Genomic DNA, 25,821 nt, shown 5'->3' with positions numbered 1-25,821 from the left:
TCTTTCCCTCTAAAACCGTCAAAGCCATTTCTGTCATTTAAATGGACTTAAACGGCAGCAGGTGGCAACAGTAGATGGTAGAAATTTAAAAATAAGTCATTAGCAGTCCGGAGATATTTTATTCTAATTAAAAATTTGAAAGATTTAAAAATAATTTTAAATCAAATTAGGAACTGATAGATGATTTTTTCTACTAAATATGTTAGGATCTATAAACTAAGGGAGTGTAAGAAAAGTTTGTACCATAAAGTTAGACCCTTTTCCCCTCTCAGATAGAGTTAGTTTTGAAGAAGAAAATATCCGTAACATTTGGAATAGTAGGTTAGATATCTGCGAATCAGATAACGTGAGATTCTTCTGTTCATACTATTGAATTCTAGGTTGGCTAAAGTTTGTCTAGGTGGAATCTTGAGCAAGTCAGGAAGATGTGACCCATTGATTGTCCTATTTTTCAAACTCATATCAATAATCTTCCTATGAGACCAATATATTTTTCAAAATACTTTCGCAAAAAAAAAGACAAAATAGTCTAGCTTTTCAATTCTTACAAATGTGTCAGGATCATACATCAAAAGCTAGAAACTACGCGTCAAAATTCACATTTTCTCAGCTCTTTCATCTGTTTTCAGAGTGGCAATTGTGCATGGCACTCTTTTGATCTTTTTCTCTCTGCATGACATTGTCATGTTTCGCTTTAGAATCCAAAGCAATGACAGCTCATCTTGGAGATGAGTGCTTGCATTTCCTCCTATGTAGGATACGTGGCAGTTTTTGGTTGGTTTTCAGAAACATGATACAGGTGATGTGCCTTTGGATGTTTTGGAGGATAATTATTGTTTGATGTTTGTTAATCTCTTCGTAGCAGCATAGATAAACCTCAGACGTTCCCGAGATCAAAAACCGTGAAGGAAATAAAATAAAAAAAATTATTAGAAAAATAGCTCGAGCATTAGTCCAAGGAAGTAGCTGGTGGGTGCACGGAGACGGCTATAAATTGGCATCCTTAACATTTGTGGATATATACATAAAAGGTGTACAACCACCCAAATCTAAGAAGACGCAGAAGTCTACGTGATTTCTGGCATACTCACTGTATGTTTTTTACCCTTTGGACATCAGTATGATCCAATAGTCTAAGCAAATTACAATATATTTTTTTAATATACGGATTGGATAACTACCTCCAAATTTGACTCTGTGATCGAGATGTATTGATTAGTGGCCAAAGTTGTTTGGTGGAAATAAATCCCCACTTTATTAGATTGAGTGTTTCCAACCGTCCAATTAATCATGCCCCATTGAGAGGGTCAACAATTTGGTGCCTGGAGATTGAGTGGTTCGGACAGGCCCACCTACTTCAATTTAACTTCCTGGGTATCGCAGCAGATGTAAGCCGACATGTATATATTTCGCTTAGAACAAGATGTTCCCCAATTATTAACGTAACAGTGAAGCTTCTAGACTGTGAACTTGGTGTTTTCAGTTTTGTTTTCTAGGGGTTACAGAACCTCTGTTCTGGAAACCAAAAAAAAAAAAATGGTGATCCTAGCAATCATTTAAGCACACTGCTCCTCTTTTTTTTTTTTTAAATAAGTTCGGATTTCTTATACCAATTTAGTGTAAGTACATCTATAAGATTGGCCTACTTAATATATATAAAAAATCAAAAGAAATATCTATCACAACAATCCTTAATGTAGTTCCTATACGATTGGCCATATAAGTTGCCACCCTATTATTCGATGTCAACATTTTAAAGAAGAAAGTCTGGAGGCTTTTCCTTTTTTGAGCCCAAAATTTCAGCTCTGCTTTCACTTTGATCCGAGGTTATATAGCATTGGCAATAAAGGACTTGCAATAATCCAAACACATATTTTTAGAGCATATAAAAGAGGAATCTAGGATGTTTCTAATAACATGCAATGTTCGTATAAAAACAAATCCATATGGACAGCCCAAACAAAAGAGATGAACCCGTGAAGGATCTGGTTAGTTCAAGGGCCAACATCAGTCATGATATGCGTAAAAATTGCACTTATGCGGATGTTGTCTGCATCGAACAACTACCTAATTCTTACCACAAATAAACTACTTAATAATCCTGAATCCAACTTGGACCCAAAAGATTCAAAAGCAAACAACTTTACAAGATCAGATGGCATTGTGTTGACTCATGACCCAACCTAATCCATCATCAACTTGATCAAGTATGACTCATCAACCAGATTTATCAGCATATATAGCCTCAACATGTTGTTCAAACGCTATGGAACTTAGAATAACTAGGTCTTCAACTCAAACATGTGTGGCGTGGGGTTAGTTGTCGTGTCCCAGGCTTAATTTGGAGTTTGGCTGCCGAGCATAGAACTAATTGTACAAATTGGGGAGGCAAAGGTGCAGTAAAGGAAGAGTTGGCAAACTAGTGTGTAAACCTATGCTTGACTGTCTAGCCAGTACGAGCCAAGATATTGGACCTCATTTGGATGGGTTCGAATTGCATCTTTTGTGCAAAAGAATGATCCATCTTCTTTTACGATGTTAACCATTGGATCACCCCCTACACAATCCAACGGCAGATCCGTACAAAGCGAGGTGAATCCTTTGGCACGGCGGATACAATCCCTGGCCCACTTGGACACACCAACTTGCATGCTTGGTTTGGGTCCAGTACCTGGGTAGATCAGATCACCTAAATGGGGTACAGCTAGGATTACACAGGACAAGAAACAAGCAACACGAATGGCAAAAATCTATGCCATTTAACGCAGCGCTAATCATTTACAAGAAAAGAAATGCGACAATTACTCAATCGAACACTGGGGAAAACTCAGTCCGTGCATGGAATCTCATCCAAATGCATGGGACCAGGGCAGCAGCTGGACAATAGCAAAGTCTATGAAGCAATGTCACATATAGTGCTGCTTGGTAAAAAGTTCTCGGCAGCTCCTAAATAAACAAGTCCTTTCTTCTAACTTTCAATGATGATGAGGCCTTAATTAAATTGCCCCATTGATTTGAACTCGTCAACCTAGTCCCAACTATCTAGATTTATGATCCGACAATGATATATTGCCAAGCAAAGTAGCCTGACAACCGTATTTTTTGCGACAACAGAATCATATTGTACATCTCCGTAAACTTGGTACAGCGAAAGAGATACGACCAAGAACCTACTCATCAACTCCGCAGAACATGCCAGAAGAAGAAAGCAAATTGGACAGTGATTTCGATATCCAAGCATTCAAAGAATCAAGCCCAAAGGATATATACATTCCATTGCTCTTTGAGGGTGAAACAGAGCTAGAATCACGCAGTTGGATGTCCGGTCTTGACCTGATCAAACAACTGTGATGGCTGCAGGCACATGATCCTTCTCCCATATATGATGGCTTGGTCACACATTTCCCCTTTTAATGCTTTTTGTTACCAACACTGTCCACATCCAAAGCAGTCATGTGTTGCACTTTAATTTCCTTTGTTACTTGTATATAAACATCCCAGGCCCCAGAGGGCTCTTTGGGAGGAGTGACAAGGGGGGCTCCATGGTAGAAGCAATAACACCAAAGTGGTAGGAGACAATACATGTGCCAAGGATTCCTCCCCCCTGGCCCCCAGCCAACACTATCCTCCAAATCCCTCATCTACTACCATATCCTTAAAAGTGCTGTCCTCCGTCATCTCATCACCTCTTAACTGAGATGTTACATCCCAACCACCTCGTCCGGCTGTCAACTTTCCTAGTGTAAGAGAGACGTCCCTCTTGGGCAAAGGACGAAACCACTTGTGGAGTTGGGACTTGACCATACGCAACTTGTTCCAGTGACAACCGTCACAACGCAATTGGACCATTGGTCGATCGGTGTGACTACAATGGTCCATTGTAGTTGGGGCGTTTTGGACCCGCAGGCCAACAAGGGCAAAGTAATGGAGCAAAATCTAAGCTGCATGCTTGTGAGGTGGTGCTTATCAAATTGAACCTATTTTCATGGGGGAAGGATATTTGATGGTCATGACGATGATATATCCTTCTATCAGGGTTCTTTATGCGCATTCCAAAGATTGGTGGTAATCAAATATATATACACCCAATTATTGGTAAGCTATAAGCGAGCCAAACATTTTAAGCTTTTATTTTAATAGAATATTAAGTAGTTCTCTTATTGAGGTCCAAAAAACAAAAAAAAAAAAAATCTTAAAGGGTCTATTGCAGTTGGGGCACTCTAGACCCACAAACCAACAAGGTGCAAAATCTACTATGAATCCATACTGAAGTTTCCACCTGATAAGCTGCTTGTGAAGTGGACCTTATCAAATAGAATCTACTTTGATGGGTAAAGGATTTGATGGTGATGACGACAATCTCTCACTTGTATTAGGATTCTTTATGTGCATTCCAATGATTGGTCATAAGCAAATACACTCAATTATTGGTAAGCTATAAGCAAGCCAAATATTTTGAGCTTTTATTTTAATACTATACAAAATATATATATATATATATATATATATATATATATATATATAGGGTCCATTGCAGTTGGGGCACTTGAGGCCCACAAGCCAACCAGGGCGCGGTTGTGATGCGAAATAGACTCTGTTAAGCCACGCTCGACTTTTTCCATCTGATAAGCTGCCTGTGAAGTGGTCCTTATCAAACTGAATCCATTTTGATGGGTAAAAGATTTGATGGTGATCTCAATCTCTCGCTTGTATTAGAGTTCGTTGTGTGCATTCCAAGGATTCGTCATAAACAAATACACTCAAGCCAAACATTTTGAGCTCTTGTCTTAGTAGAAATAGTTTTCTTATCAAGGCCAACAAAAGAAAGGGGGAAAGAAAAACTCAAGGTTGGTGTTCCTGTCCTTGGAAGTTCCCACATCCACATCAGAAGGTGACCAACTCCTCTTTGCCGAAGTATTATTAGTGAGTGTTGGAGATTCCGAAGGAAGCAAACCCTGGATGCCAGCCTAGTATTCCTTGGCGCTTTACATGCGATTGTCAGAGTCGTCTTCCAAAATCCCCAACAAGTTCAAAAGCTTCTAATAAAGAGAACTACCATAAATGCACTACAGGGCTGCTGCTCCTTCAGTTGTTACACACTATCTCTGCCTTCCTTATTGTTCTGCACTTTTTAAAACCAGTATCCGAAAGCACTTTGTGCTCACTTACTGCCCGATAGAGCATTACTTTAGCCAACATATGGAGAACTCTATGGCCTCAAAAAGTCCCATCAAGTGTTCCTCGGAACAAGGGCCTTTGGGTAGGATGAACTCCTCAGCCACTCCTCAACAATCGATACTTTATCGAGCACCGTTTTTCTGTACCAGTCTCCAAATCTGAGAATAGATTAACAAGACTTGCCAGGTAAGGGAAGAAAGGATACGGCATACGTCGCATAAGGCTAATGAGAGCTGCCATACATGAATACAGCAGAGCACCTACCTGCTGTTGCACCTACTTATAATGATTAATTTTATAGCAACCCGCAAATGATTGCCATGGTTCTCTCCCTGAAATGTTTGAGCACATCAGGATTGCAAGTAGTAGTACCATTAAGCCTGCATTAAGGTCTCATGTGGATAAATATAGTTTATGTTACATAGGGGAAAAGGCACCCTATTTTCTTTCTCAAGTTCAGAAAAACTCGAAAAGGTTTGGGTGGGCTCACGTGTGGTCTAGTATATAGATGCGTATTTATTGAACATGACACTGCTTAGATCTACCACAACCCTGAGGATGGATCATGTATCTATACAGGTCAGGGATTAGTATACATCTCAGGTGTCATGCTTGAACTAGCCCTGGCACTGGTTTGCTAGAACGGGTACATGTATTATATTTGTATATGAATATATCCATATCATGTTTTTTTTTTTTTGGTATAAGAATAGGAGTGGGGGCGACCAACGTAGCTATCTTCTCTGGACGTGACCATGAGGGCTCCTACTCTGCTGAAAAATATTCAATACGTGACGACAACAATTAAGACTCAGCCACTCTCCATCATATTGGGTGAGTACGTCATCCCAACCCCAACCAAAGCATCAAAGAGTTCAGATACCATCCCACGAACTACGTCCAGATATTCAAGAATTAACCCTTCATTTAATTGAATCCTGTAAACTCGAACCTCGAACGTGAGGGCGTGGAACTAATGGACTATACCAACTGAGCTACCACCTTGATGGTTATCCATACCATGTTTGAACCGATAGTTGGGACTAGTATAAGTCTATCACGCGTTAGCATTTTAAGCTAGTCATAGGCTCCCAACACCCGGTTTCAAGGACCAGCATTGGTCTTCCATGCATTCAACTAGTTTCGGTAACTGAAATGCAAACACCAGTAACTAATCAATTCCCGAAGCAGCTAATACTTGACGCTAGTGTTATATACTAAAAGTCGTAACAAATATAAAAAAAAATCATAAAATAAAAAAAAAACTAATGAGAAATATCTAATTGAGTTTAAACTTAAAAGTAGCTGTCCACTTAAGTTTCAAGTAAAAAATTCTCTCCATTTGAAATATAACTCAAAAGTAATTATTCAAATGGAATGAAATAATCCAATTGCCCTTGCAGTTATAAAACAACATTACACTATTATAAAGTAAAATTTTGCTACGGTGCTCCAAAGGTCATTTTTGTCTTTTTTATCTATTTTGAACCATTGGATTAAATATGGATAATTTAGATTTTAGTTTGGTGGAGTACCCTATGCATAGTTGATGCAGTAAATATTTCAAAGATTAGGATTATTTTAGTTCATAATCAAAAAAAAAATTCAAAAAGCCTTCTCTTCTTCCTTGGGCCACTGCAAGAGGGGGAGCCGCAGGCGCCGGAGGTTGGGGGGTGGTGGCATGGTGAAGCAATGGGCCGGGGTCGGTGGGTGGGGAGGTGGGTCCAGGTCTTCTTAAGCAGAGGAGGCGCTGATACCGAATGCGGGAAAAGAGGACGGAGGAGTCACGAACCACCAGGAGGGCTGGGGGGTGGTGGTGACTCGGAGGAGACGTGGGCTGCGGGGGGCGGGAGGGGGGGCATGGGGAAGTCGCAGACCACCAGGGGTTTGGGGGGTGGGTCGAAGGAGGCGTCGGTCCTGCAGCGGAGGGAGGGGGTGGTGCGAAGAAGCAAGGAAGATGTAGGAGGCCAGATGGTGGTACGAAGGAGGTGTAAGGGGCCCCCGAGGGGGAGGGGGGCGGCATGTGAAGGAGTCGCAAACCATCAGGAGGATTTGGGAGGGAGCGCAGAGAAGCAGAGGAGGTGAGAGGGGGGGGCGTGAGTGGTGGCGTGGAGTAGACACAAGGGGCCAGAGGGAAGGGGGTAGCACGGAGAAGCCGCAGGTAGTGTCGGTGAAGGTGGGGGGTTGGGCGTAGTGAAGCCACAGGGAGAGAAAGGAAGAAGGAAGAGAAATAAAATAAAATATTATTTTAAAAAAATAATAAATATATAAAAAATAATAATATATAGTATTTTAAATATTTTTTATAATAAAATATTATAAAAAAGTATCGTAGTAAAATTCTTATAAAGTAATACTATAATATTATAAAATAATACTGCACTATAACAAAAACAACAGTAATATACTATTATAAAGTAATACTACACTATTATAAAGTTATACTACACTATTATAAAACAACACTGCATTGTTGTAAAGTAATACTATAATAAAAAAATACTATATTATGATAATGTAATACTATCTTGTTATAAAGGAATACTGTACTAATATAATATGATACTATCTTATTATAAAGGAATACTATACAATATAATACAATAAAGTAATACTATATTATTATAAAGGAATACTATACAAATATAATATAATACTATTTTATTGTAAAGGAATACTGTACTATGATAATGTAATACTGTAGTTTTTTAAAGGTATAAGGATATAAGAATAATTTTAGTTAAAATGAATAGTTGCTTTTAACTTATGTTTGGAATAGATAGGTATTTTTATATAAAACTTATTTGGGAAGCTGCTTTTAAGTTGAAAGTAGAGCTGAAGATTTATCTCTAGTTCTCTGTAAAATAAATATCATGCACTATTTAACTTAGGGTGCAAGGACTAGAAGCCTAGTAGACTCTCCATACGTGTCTAGAAGAAAGTGCTGTGGTCTAACTTAATGCTAAACGATAAAATTAATAAAGAAACTTATTCTAATATTTAAAGTATAGCTAACCAAGCAATTGAAAATTGGGTTTTGCTATGGTGCTCCAGAGGACAATTAAGTTTTTTTTTTTATCTATTTCTGACTGTCAGAATAAATATGGACCATTCAGATTTTAGCTTGATCGAGTATCCGTGTGTATGGCTAGTGCAGTAAATATTTAAAAAAAAAAGATTATTTCATGCTATAATCAAATTGATTTTTTTTTGCAAAGACTCTTCTCTTTCTCCGTGGGCCACCAGTTAGGGGAGAGGGAGCTAGTGTCCATGAGCCATTGGGCGGGGGAGTGCGAAGATGCAATGGCGAGTGGGTAGGGATTTGGTGGTGCAGAGAAATGTAGGCCGCAAGAGGGAGCCGTGGGCCATGGTGGGGGTGGGTGGGTGGAGGAGGATGTGGTGGCACGAAGAAACCACGAGCCACAGGAGGGGGGGGAGGAGGGCACGATGTCGCAGGTGCTGGGGTCTGCCGGTCAAAGGGACAAGTAGGTGGGGGGTTGGTGACATGGAGAAACCGCAGGCCACAGGAGGGGGTGGGCTGCCGAGGGGTGGATGGGTAGTGGGATCGATGGGGGGTGGTGGTGCGGAGAAGCCCTGGACTGGGGGGGTGTAGGGGGTGGGGGGCGCGGTGGTGCGGAAAAACCACAGCCCATTGGATGGTGGTGAAGGTGGGATCGAGAGTGCAGAGGAGACACGAGTAACGGAGCCGGAGGAAGAGGACGGAGGAAACACAGATGATAGGTGGCCGGGGGGCAAGGGGCAGCGTAGGAGCCGCGAATGATGGGTGGCCGAGGTCGGGGGGGCGGTGGAGGAGCCTGTGTGGCATCAGGGGTGGGATGGGTGCGGAGAAGGTATAGACAAAGAAAGAAAAATAAAGAAAAAAATAAAATATTATTTAAAAAAATAAAATATATAAAAATATGATATATGTAATATTTTAAATATTTTTTATATAATAAAATATTATTAAAAAAAAATATCATAGTAAAATTTTTGAAAATTTTATCCGTTCAACATTGCTAGATTGTACGCAACAAGTCGATGAAAGAATGCCACCAGAAGTGACCATTGATGAGCATCACCATTAAACTATCCCCCACAATCACCACCACCAAACATTTCTCTTTGTTCCTTTTTGATCTTTGACGGAAACATGATAGAGACGTCACGGCTTGGATTTGACCTCTAAAGTGGCTAGAACCTTTCATACATGGATAGGAATGCCAACAAGACATACCAATTCTAGTCAGTATCATGGTTCTAAACCGGATTCAACTCGCACTACTTTGACATGTATTATCTAAATAAATTTTATGGGGGCCAAAAATCTCATCGAGTTTTGCTCGAGATTACACTCAGTAGTATGTTAGGACTCAGAGAGTATTAAAAAGTAGGAATATAAACAACAGAATTTAATAGTATTGACACCCTAAAATCCATGAAATAAAAGCATATGGCCCAGTAGCTGGTAACACATGATGGGTTCAAATCCATTGTAAATTTGGGTTACCAGTGCACCAAGCCTCAATCCAAGTCCTAGATTTTCTGATTAGGGGTCAGGACGACCTGTAACTCAGTAAGGTCAACTCGGCGAAGTTTTGAGCGCGCTTGGCAATACATAAAAACAGAAAAGATGGTTACAGATGGCATCCATAGTATTCACTAACCACTGTAAGTGTTTCTTATGTACTTTGTGAGCCGGTACATTAAATTTCTGAGCATAAAAACATTTTTTTACGAACAAGTATAGAGCTGCGTCGCTACTCCAAGGCATAATACGGGGCACAAGATAATGGAACCAACCAGATTCCAATTGAGCATTTTCATTTTTATTTCATTTCCAGGTTCATTTTTTAAAGGTTCCGGAAGCATGTATCCAAGTTCCTTTTTTTTCTGGTTCATATGGAAATGCAAGCAACTGACCATCAGATGATTCGGATAGCGTATAATGGGAAATGCTAATCAACAAAGACAAGGTAATCAACATTGAATGACCAAGTGATATGTCCTCTGAAGTGAAATTCATACAGAAGAGATCCAAATACTCTTTATCTGCACGACAAAAATATGACAAGAATACTTTTGACAGTAAATATGCTTAAAAAAGAAAATTGGATGATACAGTAAAAAAGGTCCATAGTGTCTTGGAAATTTATTGTAAAAATGTAAATTTCTTCAAGAAATTGTCTCCAAAGCCTGAATAAACTGGCTAAGGGTACTTGGTTTTGTTTCTAAATGTAAGATCCGATGCTCAAAGGACCAACTTTTCCAACATTTTCCACTAAAATATTGGTAGAAATGTGAGAGCAGAAATTTGTAAAATATAAATGTGATAATTTATATAACTATGATGAGCACGTACACCAAACAAATTCTGCTCTAATGTTCAGGTATTAGGATAAAACAAGTTATTTTAGTTGGATGAACTCAGTGACTTCATTTCCAAAAAAAATGTAGGGTTTACAGCATAATATATTACAATATCTCATCAAAGAAACAATGTCTGGCAATAGCAATTGCTCATTTTAGTTGTCACAATTTGATCAATGATAAATATCCCTCTCCAGATAAAAGTATGTTGGCATTCTTATTCCAGATTAAGGAAAAAAAAATCTGCTTGTTAGTTCAATATCTGAGTGAAGCCCAATGATAAAAACACCAAAGATGCAGGAGTAACATTACAAGGGTTTTTCAAGCTTTTACAGAGATAAAATGATGATGATTTCTACCCTTCAACATGAGAGACCGGTAACCAACCAGCAAATGTTCTTTAAGAATCTATCCAAAGACCTGTATGCAGATGGAACAGAATGAGATTTGAACTTTCTATTCATACATTGAAATTTCTCTTATAATAGTAAATCAAACTGTTCAAACTTCCATACCAAGGAAAAGGAAAATGGTCAGGCTACCTTCTTCATGAAGCACCACAGTTGAAGGCAGCAACATCTGCGCCACCTTAGAAAAGAAAACTAACTTTGCACTCCATGCATCCATTCCACAAAATTGTCCAAAATTAAGGGCCAAGCCAGGTTTGAATCATAATTGTCGAGGGATGGAAAGTTTATCTGTGACAGGAAAAGGTTCGGCAAAAAGAAATTTCAAAGGATGCACCAGGAAAACAGGCAAATGGCAAAGATGATGGGAAAAACATTTTGTATAATGAAGATCAAAAGTGCAATAGAATCATCATAGCAAATAGTTCAGAATAATACCTCATTACAAAATCGGAGAAAGCTCATCCACTGATCCAAGTTGATCACCTTGTAGTCATGTTGATACTGCAGTGTTCGAAGTACAAAAGAATTAAATATGCTTTGCAAAATTAGTAAAACATAGAATTAAATACTACCTAACTGCTGGAAATATATCAGATTTGTTGATGGATAATTTGATGAATTGGCGACTGATCGCCAGTCAAGCTTTTTAAGCTGCAAAAGATACAAAAGCTGGAATAAATATTTACCTTGAGATACTCAATAAGTTTGTTGACCTGGGGACGAAATTGGAAACCTAATACAAGATCCAGCAGTTCACAGGCACTCTCAATGTCTATACACTTTTGCTTGTCCTCTGCAAGGGGACCACAAACCCATTAACCCATAGCATTAAAATCAGAACACTGAAGACCTAAAAACTGGCATACCTGTCAGGCAATAACGAAATGCATAAGAATAGAAGTCTGAGAAATTTGATGGCCGTGTCACCTTCAGCATATTGAAGCAATATCAGCACATTTACATGTGTTATCAAGGTACACAGACAAGCGCACGAGAGCTTAAATTTGGCAAAAAGTTGCATGGAGAAAACAACATAGAGAATAGGGGCTTGGTAGATCATGATCTAAGACAAACTGCATGCTGACCTCTTTCACCAATTCTGGCAGTGCCTTCTTTATTTTGCTGACACTATCAGCACGTAGTGCCTTTAGGCCCCTTCGCCATTCTTCCTGTCACAGAAGGAACTAAAGTCTTGGATACAGTTGAAGGGAAAAATCAAAATCCAGCCAGTGAATATCACAAAAATATGTTCACTAAACAGCAAGACATCAACAAATTATTTAAATAATTTCAGAAGGAATACATACCAGAGTAAAATATCCTTGTTTTTCAGCTTTCATTTTCCTGATAAACTCATTGCAGTTAATTGACAGACAGCACAAAAGGAGCATAATGTTCCGAAAAATTGTAAAAGATGTCAATGCTAACAAAGTGTCAGGTATAAAATATATTACCAGGCAAGCATAAGTATCCTGACATCAGTATGATCAACTTCCACGTCAGAACAGAAAGACTCAATCCCTTCAGGGCTGTTAAAAAAGAGTAAGCAAAGTGAAGTGAGAAAAATTATGCACTAGCAAATAGTTACATCAGAATTGATTTTTAAACCTTCTAACAAAGAATAACTAATCTTTGAAACAAATCTCAACTCTAGAGTAAGCCTGTGGAACAAAAACATTTTTTTAAAATAATACCACAAAAAGAAAAATCTTCAAGAACATTGTATACCAAAGATTTCAAAACGAATGGGCAACATAGACCGAGTCTTATGCTTAATAAGTTGTTCCAAAAAATACATTGTACACCTTCAAGGAGAACAAATTTGCCAAGAGAGGAGCTCAATATCGAAAACAATAGGAGAAACGGCAATAAATTTTATATACTTTTCAACAGAAACTTCCTGCCACTGCTTTATTTACCATGCACCATTTAAATTTTTTAGATTTTCAAACCCTATGTGAAACCTTCCTAATAGTTTGCTCCACAGAAACATATATAAATGGGACAAGGCTTAGTTTGTAGCATTACTTAAATGTTCCTCTATAACATGAATAAAATAAAATGATAAATTCCGATTACACAAACAAGAACCATAATATCTAATTCATCCATTTAGTCAGCCAAATTGACTAACACCTGTCTTGCTAGTTGCTGCTAAATATATCAAAGTAGAAGACATTTGATAGATAGCTTCATATTTAGTTTTGGCACATACCGTCTGTATGTTAAATTTTCTCAGAGGTCGCAGCATGTACAATTGAAATTCAACAATTTCCTATCAATTCGCCTAAGCATGCTAATTAGATTTAAAAATAATTAAAAAAAAAAAAAATTCAACAGAATGGGATAGACCAGCTAGCTATGATATATGGACCAGAACATCATCAAATAAGAAGAGTACACCTGCATAAGATATACAAAGTCAATATGCTCTTGAAATGTATGTGTAAAGAATTGAGTGACAACAAATTTGCAAGAATTATGCTAAAGTCAGTCTAGCTGCAGCACCATGGTTGATGTGGTGCATATTCACCATTTTTAGTTTGATTATTTGAGGAGAGACAATTGCAAGGCACTCAAAGTGCAGATTTACATCAGAATGAACGGTGAAAAACAAGTACACCATAGCTTGAATAGTCAGCATTGGACATATGCCCTTTTGGTTTTCCATATTTTTGAGATTAAATATCACCAAAACTGTATACTCATGGAAGTATGCTATTACGTCTATAAACGAGAAGAGATCTGGTTCAACCTCTTGAAAACCCCTTGAAAAATAATCAACCAATGAGATTATAAAATTGATTTCCAAAGTTTTAGGAACAAATTTTGTCAGATAGCTTTTCATGCTAATAATCATGTCAACACACATACTCCTCTGGAAGACAAGCAGACAAGAACTTATCATTCTATCACCTAGTTCATTACCTATCAAATCTTCTTTCCTAATAAAGAACTCATCTATATTCTAAATCAAAAAACTTGGAGGTTGTGATAAATTTAATAGTTGTTACTGTAGTGAAAAGCAGAAATATAAAATAAATGGACATGGCAGACAAAGGAGTTTGAGTGCTCTACATTCTTTTCAAATGGAGGAATTAAGTAGCAAAAAATACCAACAGTTGTTATAATACCAATCCAAAAAAGGTAATACTAATAGCCATAGCGCAAGAAGTAGTAAGATAATATGGGAGGTGAAAAGCCAATTGGTAATTCAATGTTCAAGACAAGGACACATCTAGAGGTGCAAGACATTTCGTAAATTAGCAGGGGAAGCAGTATGATGGAATTTCCTTCATTCAATATTGATTCCCATAATCTAGCAGTTCAAGCCAGGCAAGGCACCATTCACAAGGACTCACTTCTATGTCCAAACCTGACATGCCAGCAGCAGACATAATCACCATCATAGGTACTCAAGATATAGTCTGGAGAGGTAGATAGACAAGACTATGTCTTGCTCGATCAAGACCCCAGCTTTATTGCAAGTCAAAAGACCCATATGACTTTCCAAAGCAGCTCATTTCAGTCTCCATCTTAGCAGAAGAAGTCTAAGCCACCTTTCTTCGATGTTCTTTCTAGAACCGATTCGTGATTTAACAAGAATTGAGTTAATAAAGTCCCCTATTTCGTATACTGGAAAAAAGGTCTGATAGGACAAGTTCCACATCGATTCCCGATAATGGATTAGATTGTACCAATTTCAATCCTTTTAATTCCAAGGCAAAGATTCAATCCCTTACCCAACATCAAAAAACTATTGGCATGGATACAACTGAATCAAAATAAGGAATGCCAATCTTTGATAATTTTGTCATCATCCAATTGTTCTCAAATTGGTCCATTCAATGGTTCGAAATATAACAATATGACTGAAGAATTAGATGCCATAATCCAAATTTGGGATTTGCTAGGTCCCTTAGGGATGATAACTGCCTAGTGCTAGAAGGTCAGAAGGAGAAGTGTGATAAACTTGGAATGTAAGCCTCAGTAAATGGAGACAGTAACTCTATCCAAGGTAGTGAAATTCCTTGTCATCTAAGTAGCAACCCACATGAATGGTGTAATGATTGCCCCACTATCTCCAACATAGACCTAGTGAAATTAAATTCTCCATGAAGATATGGAGCACCAATAGCTAAATGGTGAGACCCCAAGCATCTTGACCATAGCATCACATTGACAACGTTGGTTGAATGTGTAGGATAGATGGGAGATGGTGGCACAACGACAAATCCTGAAAGACCACTCTATTGTCTAAGGATGCCTAACTGCCACACTGATCATTTACGGTGAGGGGAACTACTAGGTGGTTACTTTATCTAGGGTGGATGCCTCTTAAAGTGTAATGGAGATGTGCAAAGGTAAGCTCAATCATCGATTCAGCTTGTAAGCATAATGCTATAAGCTTGTTTGGCTCTGAGACCAACTGGTCAAACAAAGATGGAAGTTGGCCATGGTGATCCGGGAGTAACATGTGGAAGGGCTCTCACTCAATGGATCAAAGGTACGCTATTTTAGTGTGGGGTCACCTCCATCGTAATCCGGCAATTTTCAAACCTTTCCCTCCCGCCCTTTTATAAAGGACTTCAAATTCTTGTTATTCCGAGTGGCTCTTTGTATGGTTATGTCCATGTTCCAACTTGCCAGTCATCATAGATCTAGTGGCATAGCAAGGTGAAGAGGGGAAGCACGTACTTATCTTCATAGACTCAACTAGTCATTTCTAGTGAAGCTTAATGAAGACCAGCCACTACATAGAGACAACTATTAGTCATGTGCAATAGCGAAGCCCAAAGCACCGCGGGAAGAATCGAAGAGCACGGTACTAAATGCTCATGAAAGGAGCAGATAAAGGGTTGTGCACCCTCCGTTGCTTTGGTTTGGAGCGGACATCCGAAGAAAAAGAAAAGGTGAGACAAATAGAAGAGTAGGATACTAGCATGGCTCACTTCGCTTTTCGATGCTCTACTTGCTGCTTCAGTTCAAAGCCAACAAACTCCAGCATCAAAGCTAGAGTGCCTTAGCCCTTTAGTTGCGAGTACTTAGTTTCTTTGGCACACAATTTCTTATTGTTTTAAAAGAAAAAAAACAAGATTAGAAAAGGGGAAATCCATCTTAGTAAGGTGGAAGTACCAATCTCTGAATTTGAAAGAGATGATGACTTGGAACAATGGGGATGGTATGCTCTCTACGGAAGGGAAAGGTAGAAGGAATATGTGGATGAGTGGGAGCGGATTGATGAGGCATAAGAATTGGCTTCCCTAATCATCATGGACACTTACTGGAAGGTGTTGACATGAAAGAGCAGGATTAGGCTTTTCCACAACTATTGGAGGGTTGACTATTGTAGAAGTAGATGGGTTCAAGATGGTCAAAGAGTGTAAGTGTAAGCTTTGGAGCTGCTTCCCAACAAGAGACAGGATAGATTGGACGAAAAGCAACAAGCGAAGGCTTCTAACTCTTCAGTTGGGCCCTTGCAACTTGAATGAAGCATAAAATGCTCATTCCTTTTCCCCAAGAGAAGCATACAACTTTTGTAGGTTGCTTCTATCTTCTCAGTTATAAAGGCAGAACTGTAGTTAATTGAATGTTTACGCATCAATTCTGCTTCCCATGCTCAAACAGCAATAGGCACTACAAAAATACACATCCACCCATATAGTTCTATAACTGTAAGCTCCACCTAGAAACCTAATCTTATTGGTGCTTTATGAATTATTCTACACAATTTTATGAGCCTGAAGCTACTCTATGCCAGTACAACCTTTTTCAGACCCTTTCTTACAGTTTCTATAGAAATTTTCAAATTTGTCCTTTTATACCTTTTTCTACCAAGCAAATCTGAACCCCGCCTTTGTGACAGCCTTTTCTGAAGCTCTACTCTCTTGCACCTCAACGATAAAATAGCATCACAATGACAACACCGGCACTTAACAAAGACTGAAAAAGATGCATAATAAAGACTCTGAAATAAAATATTGGTTAGTAGATAGAAAAACTAAAAGTATAATGTCGACATTAGGGGTGAAGAATTAAGCAAGAATGGATTCGCTGAACATGCACGCATGCATATGGAGGGGAGCGAGCATCCACACATAAGAAACACACACACTGAAGGAGGAGCAAGGTGTGCCACACTATTTGGTACTGTACCATACCATAGTGGTAACGAATCGATATGTTGTCTCATATCGTATCAATACTTGGTATGCCTCATTGTCTCATATTATACCATGTATCGACACTATAATAGGATAATACCAATATGGGATCCAGTACCGAGGCGGCAAACCTTGGAGAGGAGTATAATTAGTCTTAATTGATTAGGAGAGGAAAACTTTCCATCGAGCAGATTGAATCCTGATACAAGGATGGAAAAATAATATATTCATCAAAGTTTGTAGTTAAAGAGATTCTAACATGGTTTGAATAAGTGGTGGTGAAGATGTTTGGTAAAGAAAGATACTTGTTAGAATATAGGTATTCACCATTCAGAAACCAACTTAAGCCTAATCAGGTGCAAGGGTAGGTCAAGTATCTAGAGGGTTTGTGCATAACATGATGTACATGGGAGGCTCTTCTTAAAAGCATTAAGCATATTTGGTGCAACAAGCATCTTTAAGTATGTTTCTTGGAATATATATATATATATATATATATATATATATATATATATACATATATATATATAGGATGCCTTTGGGTTGTTGGTGTTAATCAAACAAAGCAAATATTGAAGGTAGTTCCTGTCTAACAAACTGCCACTGATATAAAAAGGTGAAAATTCTGCTAAATTATATACTGTAATCATTTGTTCTTATAACCACCAATGGGTGGGACCATGAGGGTGGGCAAATTATCTAACAAAGAAGAACTGCCCCCCTCAAAAATTTAGAAAATGAAGATTCTTATAGTTAGAACAATAATAGTTATATAATAGATTGCTATAGCAGAGGCACTTCTCGTAAATATAATGTGTGTGCACAGTTAGTATAAAAGATTATTTTGTAGAAAAGATAATTTGCTTTAGTTTTTCCAAAGAAGAACATGGTAACGAATATCCCAATATACTAAATAGAATTAACTGTCCTTAAAATTTAAAACTAAGTTGCTATTGGATCACAGGTTGCTAAATGTTTACATGCCCAAAGAAAGCTTAGGAACTTCCCTAAATATTACAAATAAAAGAACAGTTATAAATGAGTTATCTGAGTTAAAATCAAGCAGCCAATTTCAATACATATCCTCACTTCTGCAAATTTCTTCTTGTCAAGTTTGATCTCCAAAATTTTCTCAAATTCTGAAGAAGAACTCATTCACTTTCCAAATTCTGGCCCTCTGTGACTCAATAGTAATTCTGATCATCTATGATGATCAGTCCAAGAAATTAAGAAGTTGACAAGCACGTTTTACAACCTTACCTACGGTATTCACAAGGATGCTTGATACCTACCAAAGTCAAATAACAATTCAAAAAGGGTTCCTTGAAATTATGAGCCATAGCTGACTCATAAAAGGTAATAATTTAGCACAGCATATATAGTGATGAAATTATTATCAATCATGTTCTCCCCAGAATTATACAAAAATTAACTGGAATACGCAACCTTGATGATATCATATTAGGTGCTTTTATGATGTATGAGAATACCATAATCAAAAAGAGAAACATGAATTGTTCTAAACTCACTCAATCATGCCTGAAGAGCCATCTGCATATGCTTGAAACAGGTGATCTATTCGTTCCAGTTCCTTGGAAACAGCTTTACTTGTAGCTAAATATCATAAAGTAACACAAGACAAGAGAAGATAATTATGGCAATTGGATGAAAAATTAAGAGAATCTGACAAGTCATGATAACAAAAAATTTCAAACACAGTAAATCTATTGTTAAGCTAGCAAAATCAACCAGTACCTTAGAACAAATAGTCCTAACAACAAGAGATATCTGGAAGAGAAAGCAATTTCAAATTTACACTTGGAAAAAGCAAAAGGTGGGGGAGGGGGCGGGGGAGGGAGTTTAACTTGCAAAGAGGCATATATTATACTGATAGATGCAATTGGATATGTTTTGCCCCTTTATGCATCTTGACAAACGGTAGAGGTAAGATTTACGCTACCCTTCTTGGCTACATTAGTTTATTTCATTTACCACAACAACCCTGATGGTGCCATTCACTCTGCCATAGAACACAGTAAATTAAAAGGTGCATTAGCTCCAAGTCATATGACTGATGCGAAACGTTAGGAAGGACAAGAAACAACCCTCGATTACATTAAAAAGAAGCCACCCCAATGATTTCATGTACCCAACAGATATGACCAACAAATAAGAGACTTATTGCCACTCATACACAAGAGTGCGATTGTCAAAGAATGTGCAAGCTGCACCAACCAAAATTCAACTGTCCTATATAATTACGAAGTCATAAAAGAATAAGATATAGCAACAAGAACAATCATGAACAATAGCCTATGCGCTTTGGAGCAGCCTAGAAGTTAGGAACATCCCACCTAAGCTCCCCAAGACCAGCATTGCTCCTATTTCTGTGCTTAGATTTCGAGGCAAGCACGTCAGCAGCTGCCTAACAAACGTATTCACCACCTAGCATCTAACCACCCACCTTCGTACATACTATGTACAACTAAATTATTAATGAATATATATATATATATATATATATATATATATATATAAAGGTCCATAATAAATCACATGTAAAAATAATACCCTTTCTTGTCATTCCTGTTATGCCGACTTAATTAGTTATTCTCCATTGTTTCAGCATCTTGACTAGAGCATGTCTCATTTAGATTTCTAATCAATAATCACAGCCACCGGACAACTTGAATCAATATGAAGAACTGAAACCTAGAATGCTCTAGTAACAGAAAAAAGATACACAAATGTTTTCTATAGAAAAAACAATATGGGTTTGCTTCTACAAATACTTGACCAGTATTATAGGCTATATAGGTCCTCTACCCAGATTTTCCATATTCTTTTTGACTTCCAAATATATTATCTTAGGCCATCCTTCCTCATTGGAAACTCTTCAATAGAATCAAAGACCTAGTCTATATGAGGTCCTCAAATATAGCTTGCATAAGTATCCTCTACCCAGATTTGCATATCCTTTCTCACTTCTAACTATATTTTCTTGGGCCATTCTTTTCTTGTTCCCCATCCTTCAATAGAAATCAAACACCTTGTCTATCAGAGCTCCTCAAATCTAAGTTGCAACCATGTATATATCTTCAATCAAACTTCCACCACTTTGTCCTCATATAGTGCAATTCCAAAGAATTCTTCAAATGTGCAACTCATCTTCTCATATACAACCAGGCTTTACCACAATATTGACATCTCAGCCATATTACTATTATGAGCTTTGACTCTCTTTTTGCCCAACAATTTAACCATAGTACATTGTGGGTCTCACTGTTCCTATGGAGATTCCATAACATCTAGGCTGCTTTTAGAAGCTTCTAATTGCAAAATCTAAAGCTTATCACTTTCCTAGATTTAACAATTTTCACTTTTGAGAGTTGAGGATTTTTTTTTTTTACAAAAAAAAAAAAAAGAAAAGAAAAAGAGAGAGGAGGTGTTTAACTAATAGAAAGAGAAGGTTCAAAAATGGAAAAATATGAATTTGAATTTTTCAATTTCATGATCTTATGCCTTTTATACTAGTTCACTACACAACTAATACAATGTATTATAAAAATATAACTTGTATCCAAACATGTAAAGGTATGAAACATTGTGATTTAGTAGTAAATCCAATGGACCCTTTAAGTAATTCTATCAATTTTGATAGAGGGCTTCATACTAACCCTACTAGACTGGTATCCTATAATTATAGTAATTATGATTACTCTTTACCTGGCCTTACAACTTAAACTTTCATCAGACAGTTCTAAAATCTGCATATAACATACAGCAAAGTGCTTGGCCTAACAACAAATTCATTTACAACAACTGCAAAAAAAATGTTGTTGGTCCATATATACAAAACTCATTCATTTTGTATAGTTACTTGCGGAGCTTGTCCCTGCTCCTTCAAACATAGTCATGAAAAGTCCAATATGCTTTCAAGTGAACGATTCATCGTTACTACCAAAACACATTTTTACAGATATGATTGAAAGCATGTATTAGTCCGCAAAAAATTTCTTCTTACCTCAAAATAGACAAAACTTGTATAGGTTTCAGAAGTAATCGATGCTAATCTCAATGGAAAAGATCAATTAATAGTGTTGCTTAGGTTGCCAGTCTAAAAAGATGGGTCTATGATTGGGAAAATTTGCTACTCAACTTTAACTATCCATGACAAAATTTACGATAGCCTTTTCTCTTAAAATTAGTGATGAAAAGATTTGCACTTTTTGCCTTCTTTGGCCTACATAGACTAAGGGATTAAAATTAACATTTCTAAAAGTTCCTTGATAACATCATTGGAAATTGCTCATTCAGATGCACGGTGGAGAATATACCAATCAGAATTTCAAAGTTCAACATGTCTTAGTAGACCATGAAATGGGATGGAAGTGGGGCCAATGAAACATTAAATATAGCCTTTTAAAATTAAGGGGAGTGGTTGATCTTATTGAAATAGCCAAAAACTAACCTCTCAGTTTACTAGTGTCTTTATATGCTCCCATTTGCTGCTCCCAGAATAGATTTGCCCCTCAACCGCACATAGAGAATAGGTCAAGGGTATTGGGAAAGACAAAAAGCAAGGGAGATTGAGGAAGACAGGTCTTGTTAATTATATGGATAGTGTGTCTACATAGGAAAACAAGAAGAGGGTCCAAAGAATCCAAAGAATCTAAATCGTAAGAACATTATCATTGCTGGAGCAAGTCGATTGGGAGGCAAGGGAAGGACAAATTTTAGTAAGACGAGGGCTTAGGCAAGGTAATAGATTTTCTATAGAATTTATCCTCCACATCCTTTCTGTTTAATTTAACTCATACAGCATTGAAAGGAGATGGGTTAAAATCTGGATCCAAGGTTGGATGAGGAAATTCATTTAATTGATTTTCCAGATGTCCAGATTTTCACATTGTCCCAAATCCTAAGGTGACAAACATTTGCAACTATAAAGCTATAGAGATAAATGAGATTTATATTAAGGTGTGTTATCTAGAGGACAAAATATTGTTCCATCGAAATGATAGTAGAGATTTGTCCAGAAGATGCTTCCACAACCCTCATTGTTGCACATAGAGATAATTATGGTTTGTGTTAAGTATCTCTATGGTAGAATATAGACAACAAATATCTTAATGGGAAAAAAAAAACCATTGTAGACAGTTTGTGAGGAAACTTTTGACATTGTATCACCTATTATTTCCGAGGGTGCTTTCTCATTTAATAAGACTCCAAATTCCCAAATAATCAACCCTAGATGTATAGTGTTTCCTCTAGCTCAAAATTTGACTAGCACTTGTAAAAAGATATCATGAGCCATTTGAGATGAACAAAAGCTTGTTACATCAAAAAATTGAATGCTTTTGAGGATCAACATAAAATCAAAGTAACTGAAAGCAAGATCTAATGCTTTAGAGCTAATCAAGATCAAAGAGATCGAACACAACGATCATATGTAAGAGGTGACTGTGATCACTTTATAACCTAGAAACCTATATTTTGATATAAGCAAGCGAGCCATGTATAAAATATATTGAAATTATTATTCTACAAACTATAGCTAGTAAATTTGTTCGCAAAGGCGTCAAAAACACCTAAAGAAGGTCAATTTTTTGATCAAGAAGAGTTAAATTACATATACTCCGGGTCTTCAGCAAAATTATAAATGTTGGGCCTGCCATAGGCATCTGGCACCTGTAACACAATCACACCAAGCTGCGCTCATCATTACAACTAAACCTAGAAAAGAAAACCAGCTCCTTCACAAGCTACTCCATCAAAATACTAACGACAACAGTTCTTGATCCTGTATACTTCCAGGGGCAATTCAAACAAGAATAATAATCGGTTCAGAAGAAGCAAAAGAGCCAGTGAAAACATTAGAGATCATGTATCAACTCAAGATTTGAATGCATTAAATATCATGTATCAACTCAAGATTTGAACTTCTTTTCTTATTGCCTTGTTTGCATTTAAAGATCAATCACCACAATGATATCAAAAAAAAAAAAACAAAAGATCAATCACCACAAGCCCTCCTTCTTTATAACTAGACCAAGAAAAGAAGACAAGCCTTCTTTCCAATTTATTCCATCGAGATCCTAACAAGGAACAGCTCTTGATCCTTTACACTTCTAGAGGCAATTCATCAACCAACAATAATTGGTCCGATATAAGGAAAGAGAACCAGTGAGACCAAATATAGATCGTGCGCCGACTCAAGATTTGAACTTTTCCCCCATTTTCTTAATGTGCATATAAAGATCATGACGCAGCGCACAAGTACCAAGAAAAAACACAAAATTGGAATCATATAGCACAAAACGCTGATGAATCCATAAACCCACCAAGAAAAAGATTTGAACTTTTCCCTATTTTCTAACATGCAGGCAAAAGATTATCACCCCGAGTATCAGAATCCCATTGCACACAAAAATGGAAGAATTCATGAACCCAACAAGAAAAGAGCACGAAAGGACCGAATCCCAACGACAGCCAAATTGACACTCCCCCATGTGTGAAGGGTTTGTTCGGACGACAAAGATACAATAAAAAGAACCGTAAGGATCCGAAGAGCCAGGGTTTGGAGTGAGGAAGAAAAGATCTGAATCTAGATTACCCGAGCGAAAGAGATCGGATGAACCGGACGAAGCGTTCACTTTCTCGGCCGAGCCCGTCTTCCTGGTGGACGAGCGCCTCATCTTCTCCTAGGTATCGCGACGCGGCGCACAGAGGAAGACGAGAGAGGAAATGGAGAGATGGGAGTGGTCCGTCGGGATTCGGATTGGGGATTTTTCTTCCCCTCTTTGGGGGAAAGGGGGAGAGAGAGAATTAGGTTCCCCTTTTCTTTTTTCGGTACAAATATTCCCTTGTTTCGAACCTTGCTTTCGAAGCCGGGAAGGGGAGGGGGATGGGGAGGGGGTCGTACGCCTCCAGCAGCTTTTATAGATACGCCCAAGGCGTGGGATCCCCCCCGGCTTTCGACTTCAATTTCTGGTGCACGAACCGCCGGCCTTGCACCCTTCTAGGTTTGGGACTTTCCGCTTTCCAATATAAACTCTTTTATCTACTTTCGGCTGCACCAAAATTTTGGACAGTCCAGGGGGTATTAGATTGTGTTGGATTGGGTCGGGTTGCATCAAGTCAGAACAGTATCCTTAACAATCTTAGCTCATGTCCTGTAACCTGCACTATACTATCTGTGTGCAAGTGCAAGAGAAAAAGATGCCCGATGAAACCTAACTTTGCTGGCGTTACCGAGCCAAAAGAATTTGATTCGACATGTTTTTGGCTTGGATCAAGTCGACGTGCTTGAGATCTCTGTCAAAAGATATAACCAAAAACACAATCCGGAATAAAAACCTGGGCATGGTTAGCCCATCTCCCATCTCAATTTTTGAATACCTTATTCCTGTTTTTCATAAATTTTTATATTAGAGGGGTATAATATATTTTAATTTACCGAATAAAAACTTAGAAAATAGCCGGATTCCGACATGGTCGCTGAATTTTTTTCTTAAGCCCCTGTCGTAAGTCATATTATATATCTGATCTCATTTGAATGTGTTGGGATATACCGACTGATCTCTGTACACCGACTTATCCTTTAACCGATCCAACCGACGCCCGACTCTACCCACCGGACCGACGGACGACTCCGACAACGACTCCGACAATGACTGCCGATAATATCCAACCAAAGGTATACCGGCCGAACAGATCCATACTGTTCTCGACCGGTCGAACGGTCGAACCCATATCACCGACTCACTATCGGGAGTGGCAGCCGACGTCCGACTTCCACAAGGCACCAAATCAGCCGACGGTATTCTTGAGTCATCACCCGACGTCCTGGCAGCCGAATACCGACATATAGTCGGCCGGTCCGTCCGAACGCCGTACAATCGCTATGGGCTGTTGTCCTGCCAAGGACATGCGGTACGGCCGCCCTGTGATATTGTCTTGCCAAGGACATAGATTAATTTCAATGACTTGACAACCCACGATGATTTGACAGCTCCCGATGATTTGACAACTCCCCAGTTGTCTGCATCATTAATGGCGGGACCATACCGTATTCTACTATAAAACGGGATAAGGCAACAGTTTCGGTAAGCTTTCTCAAGCTCTCTGAAGGGTCTTTAAGCTCTTGAGCTCTCAGCTCTCTCTCCCCCACGTTGAGCCCCTGATTTTTCACTGTTGCCTAGTCTCCTCTCTGACTTGACCGTCGGAGGATCTCCATCAGAGGCGTCTCCGATCAGTGAGGACTTTTCTTACAGGTGCGCGACCCCGACGATCGGACGACGGGAGGATTGGCCACAACAGATTTGGCACGCCAGAAAGGGGGATTCGACAGAGGTAAGACAGCGAGCTCCATAAAGCTTGAAAAATCTCTCGAGATGACGAAAATCAGGGCTCAGCGATCGAGAGCTACCGGGTCGGTGAGGCACTCTTCTCACCGGGAAGAGGCCCCTCCTTTACCCTCCGTAGCGGAATCCAGCTCTTCGCATCCGGTGGTGACCACGGAGGCACAGATCGCGGCGATCGTGCGGCAAATGACCGTTCTGACGGATGTGGTCAAAAACCTCCAACAGCAATCGACTTAATTGCCGCAACTGCCGGCAGAACAGCCGGCGGCACACCCTATGCCGTCCAGAAGCCACCGCCGACACCTGCGTCAACTTCCGTCTTCTCCTCAAGAG

The 25,821-nt window shown here is 38.6% G+C and overlaps 1 protein-coding gene across 2 annotated transcripts; it reads right to left on the bottom strand.

Moving 5' to 3' along the window:
• Window positions 1-10,678: 10,678 nt before the first annotated feature.
• Window positions 10,679-24,017, bottom strand: LOC105060229 (uncharacterized). Of its 2 annotated transcripts, none has more exons than XM_010943842.4 (10): window positions 23,739-24,017; window positions 18,652-18,736; window positions 12,413-12,487; window positions 12,266-12,302; window positions 12,044-12,127; window positions 11,825-11,885; window positions 11,645-11,751; window positions 11,394-11,459; window positions 11,064-11,246; window positions 10,679-10,968 (listed from the first exon to the last, which is right to left on the bottom strand). In XM_010943842.4, exons 1-9 carry the CDS (start codon window positions 23,818-23,820, stop codon window positions 11,151-11,153), a joined length of 693 nt encoding a protein of 230 aa, XP_010942144.1. In that variant the 5' UTR covers window positions 23,821-24,017; the 3' UTR covers window positions 10,679-10,968; window positions 11,064-11,150. The 2 variants fall into 2 exon arrangements, with proteins under 2 accessions (XP_010942144.1, XP_010942143.1); XM_010943841.4 differs by having other exon boundaries at window positions 10,741-10,968; window positions 11,091-11,246.
• Window positions 24,018-25,821: the final 1,804 nt, after the last annotated feature.

The sequence above is a fragment of the Elaeis guineensis genome, chromosome 1, assembly GCF_000442705.2.
Source record: "Elaeis guineensis isolate ETL-2024a chromosome 1, EG11, whole genome shotgun sequence".
Taxonomy (NCBI): domain Eukaryota; kingdom Viridiplantae; phylum Streptophyta; class Magnoliopsida; order Arecales; family Arecaceae; genus Elaeis; species Elaeis guineensis.
This window is presented reverse-complemented; position numbering and strand designations above follow the sequence as displayed.

Bases quoted from the DNA above. Each gene is read 5' to 3' on its own strand.
- LOC105060229 (XM_010943842.4), bottom strand. From the start codon at position 23,820: ATGAGGCGCTCGTCCACCAGGAAGACGGGCTCGGCCGAGAAAGTGAAC. The intron at 18,737-23,738 runs GTAATCTAGATT...TATGATATTTAG, and splicing joins ATCCGATCTCTTTCGCTCGG to CTACAAGTAAAGCTGTTTCC. The intron at 11,460-11,644 runs GTAAATATTTAT...CGAACACTGCAG, and splicing joins AACTTATTGAGTATCTCAAG to TATCAACATGACTACAAGGT.